Source organism: Arachis ipaensis, chromosome B08 (genome assembly GCF_000816755.2).
Source record: "Arachis ipaensis cultivar K30076 chromosome B08, Araip1.1, whole genome shotgun sequence".
NCBI lineage: Eukaryota > Viridiplantae > Streptophyta > Magnoliopsida > Fabales > Fabaceae > Arachis > Arachis ipaensis.
The window spans coordinates 7,762,613-7,766,968 of NC_029792.2; the positions used below are offsets into that span (position 1 = coordinate 7,762,613).

Here is a 4,356-nt window from a genome sequence, read left to right on the forward strand (position 1 = left end):
ACATTATTGCTACTCAACTAAAAATATTGCACGTGTAATTTAATTTACACATTTCGATTTATATATACCATTAAAAAAGAAAATAGAAAATGGAAAAAACAACATATCGAATGTGTGGTCCTCAGAAAAATTTGTGGGTGCTATTTGGCGTTGAGCAACCATTAACATAGCTTCATCAAACTACCTACCATAAAATAAGGTGAGGTGTAATCTTTATTAGAATTATATTTTTTCTATATTTATTTGTCACCACAAAATAATCAAAAAGGGAAATAATATATTAAAAAAAATGAATAATTAGTAGTTCTTAAATAATGTGAATTTGTACTACTCTACCAAGGATCACATTTTGATTCGGGTTTGTTACTGCACATTTTATATATGTTGCATGCGATCAAGCACGGACACTTCATTGAGTTGTTGTGTCTGCGTGTCGGACACATTTTGGACACGACACTCACCGATACTCGTTCGACACGTGTGTCTGTTGTGTTTGACCGTATCTTAATAAAAAATAAAAAATTCTTCTTCGTACATACCTGAACACACCTAAATACTATCACGTGTCAGCGTGTCCTGTCTTATTCTTAACATATATTTTTAAAATAAATTTAGATATAGTATATATTATTATTTATTAAAACAAAAAATATTTTAAATACTTGATATAATTAAAATAAGATATTAAAAATAATTAAAAATTTTAATTTATATTTTAATATCAATAAAATATCAAAATATTATTACGATTTATCTAAAAAATACTTTATATTTTATATGTATGCGTGTCCCCGTATCATGTAAGATTTTAAAATTTGTGTGTCGGCGTGTCCCGTGTCCGTGTCAAGTATCTATGCATCATAGGTTGCATGTATTATTGCACGATCTTTTCACCAAACTTTCGGATTGCATGTGTATCTCAATATCTCATAACTCTTGCCATTAATTTAAGAGAAATGCTATTTGTACACTAAAATCAGCCACCAATGTATTTGTGTATTAATTTATTTTCAATATGTATTTGTATTTTAACATGTATTTTATACTGATAGTTAATTTTGATGGCTAATTTTAGTATACACATAGCATAACCTTTAATTTAATTTATTGAAAGTGCTTGCAACTTTCAATTGTAATTTGTGGCTAATAATAGAAAATACGAAACCCAAAATGCTATGTAGATTCCTTGTTCCTGTAATCCTGTCAAGGATTCCAGGTTCTCATAGTTTTGCATTTGCCTTTGATGGACTTTGAATCTTATCCTTTGGTCATTCGGAAGGAAAAACCTTAATTGCGCGAGTAATCATCAGAATAAAAGTTTAAGTTAAATAAATTTGAAGAAAAATGTCACGAAGTATACATATTTGTCAGTAAAGAGTTTATAACATGATCTTTAACAGATTAATTATTGCCTCTCGATCGTACCCGGAGAAATGGGTCCATATATAGGAAGGATTCTAGATTTATAGATTTCTCAATTCAATTCCCTGTTTAAATAAACAAAAATATTATTTGTACACTAAAATCAGTCACTAATATATTTGTGTATAAATACATATGTGATTTAATTTATTTTCAATGTATAAATGTATTTCAATATGTATTTTATATTGGTGATTGACTTTGATAGCTGATTTTGGTATACACGTAGTATTACTTTTAAATAAATAAATTTGCAATTTTTTGTAAGGAAAAAATTTAGATATAACACTTAACCAACAAAAAAAAAATGACTAGTTGTACAAATCACAAAATCTGCTCATGTTGGCACATTCACATTCACAAGAATTGGATCAACAAGCAAGGACTTTATTCTGCTCTTTGATCTGTTGTCTGGTCGTCCATGTCCATCTCCATGTTGGTATGTGAATTGGGCAATACGGGCAAGGTTCATGGCTACTTCTATGAAGGATTTGTCGAATGTAGAATCCATCACTAGGCTTCTATTCATATTCTTCCATGCTTCGTCAATAAGACTTCTCAAGTTCCTTCGTGCATCCTCTTCGGAGCCACCCGTTTCATTCATATAGCACGTTATTGAATTCGCGGTTTCGCCGCACTCCATCTCTTCCTGCATTTGGATTTTTAAGTATAGAAAATGTGCAAGAAATAAATATGAATTCATATAATTCTTACCGTTGAGGTGGCCAAATCGTTGCTAATCCTGAAAACGGTGGATGAAGAGCGCAAGAGATCGTGGTAGTTAGTTAACGAATGAAGTGCTGGCTCTGTTATTTCTTGATTGAGTAAGAAGAAGGAGTGAGTAAGAAAAACCCCGCCTGAGCATGAGACTGAACCATTTTCTAAGTACTCCTTCAATCTTGGTACAACTTTGTTGTTGGACCATTTTGCTTCTTGCAGAAACGATTTACACAAATCACACCACTGATATCATAGTATAGACATATCAATCATTAATTTAGGCATCTAATTAAGAGTTAATAAGACTTGATTAAACTTATGGTACATACAGCTTTTTTGAGATAGGGAATGCACTTGACTGCATAATCTTTGAAGATATCAAAAACCATCTCATTGATAGTGTTATAAAGCGCTAAGAAGCACAATGTCATGTAGTCCGGGAGATTATTAATAGCATTTACATCCCATCTGATATAAAAGCATGCATATAAATAGAATTAAATTTTGCCGCATTAAGTTATTGTTAGAAATATATACTAAATAATATAATGAAGTAACCTCTCAACAGCATCCGTGAAGAGCTCCAGTTCATCTAAAGTACCATAGACATCGTAAACATCATCAAGGACGGTAATTAGAGCTGCCACCTTAGTAAGTTCTTTACGACAATTAGAAAAATTTGGATGTGAGACTATTCCCAGTGACCAAAAGAAGGATTCCGTTAACCTATCCCGGGCAAAGCTCAGCTTGCTAGCCAGCCCCATGTCCCTCCACCACCTATAAATGTGTAACATTGAGTTGGTCCAGCCATGTAACATTCTAGTAAATTCTTTTCTTTAAATATTTAACTCACATGCTAAAGTTAACAAATCTGACCTTGTCATTTGTTGAAGCTCTTGTTGATATAATGACTGAACCATGTTGAAGTCAAGCTTGGCAAGCTCTAATAGCAATTGATTATGTGGTTCCTTTTTATTGTATGTGTCAATATAGCGTCGTGCCTCTACTCTGTAAGGACTATGGTGGTACGGAAGACCCTCCAACACACTCCTAGTGCTTTCTTTTACTTTATTCTCTGTCTCATCTTTTGATATTATGTTCATCAAATTTGTTGCTGAAAATGTCTTTGCCTTCTCACATAAATTTTCCCCCTCAAAGCTAAGGTGTGATGCCTCGTACAAACTTAACATTCCTTGCACATCATTGCCAATTTCAGGCTTAAAGTTTTTCTCATCATCCGTAAAACTCTCAAATACATCTGCACCTCACAAAATCAGTGAAATTACTTAAATAACCTGAGATGATGGAGGTTACTTATTTCTACAGAGTTGTGATAATGATGTGTTTAGTTTTATAGACCTTGAGAGACGTGAAAAGCATGTTGTCTAAGAATTCTGAAGAGGAGAGCAGTAGCATGTAGAGTTTTGTGTGTGTGAAGGTGCATATATTGTGAAGAATGAATGCGGGAAAGAGCAGAGTTGATGTGGTTTTGGAACTTGTAAGAGAGGCCCAACCGGTGGAGATCGTCAATGAGTTCAAGCAAGTTCAGTGGCTCCATGTCTGAACTATTCATCATCATGTATAGCACCTTCTCTTCTAACTTTCTTGCTCTCTCTTCAACTCTATCAACCTGCAAAGTGTCAAAATCACCTTATTTTTTAGAATTCCGCTAGGGAGTCAATGGAGTATTTGTACAATGTGTACAATAAACTCATTTCAGAATTCGCTAGTTAGTTAGTTACCTACCACGTGATGATTGTGGTGGGACTGATGAAGAAATTCATAAGTCCATAGATTGGGCTGGTAATTAGCTGAACGCCTCCCAATTAACTGGGCATCCTCCTTTTTGATGGAACCACAGATGACATGAATTTTTGCAGTGGCATGAGTAACTGTTTTGCGTCCAAAGTGGTTCCTATGTTTTACTACTACTACTGTTTGTGTGGTTGATAGGGCGTAGGGCAGAGATATCAACTCACTTGCCATTGTTATCAAGTTATCAACTGCTATATATCACGTTCTCTCTAACACTCTAATATTATATAAGTTAATAAAACGTTTTATATATGCTTGTAATGTGTGAGGTGATGAGCCTGCTCCGTTTATTTATAGGCCTCATTCATCCATCAACTCAAGAAAAAGGTACGAAAACAACAAGGTCTTTCGATCTTTTGGGAATAAAATCTATTAATGTTTATATTTTTAAATGAATTT

General features: G+C 33.6%; 2 protein-coding genes across 3 annotated transcripts in view; both read right to left on the reverse strand.

Moving 5' to 3' along the window:
* The window catches only part of LOC107614309 (isoprene synthase, chloroplastic), a 13,360-nt gene that overhangs the window by 4,854 nt on the left and 4,150 nt on the right, over nt 1–4,356 (reverse strand). The gene's annotated exons all lie outside the window — the stretch shown is intronic.
* Nucleotides 1,751–4,226, reverse strand: LOC107614308 (isoprene synthase, chloroplastic). The gene is made up of 7 exons (XM_016316523.2): nt 3,889–4,226; nt 3,502–3,772; nt 3,019–3,400; nt 2,701–2,919; nt 2,472–2,610; nt 2,137–2,385; nt 1,751–2,071 (listed from the first exon to the last, which is right to left on the reverse strand). The coding sequence occupies exons 1-7, from the start codon at nt 4,126–4,128 to the stop codon at nt 1,760–1,762; spliced, it is 1,812 nt and encodes a 603-aa protein (XP_016172009.2). The 5' UTR covers nt 4,129–4,226; the 3' UTR covers nt 1,751–1,759.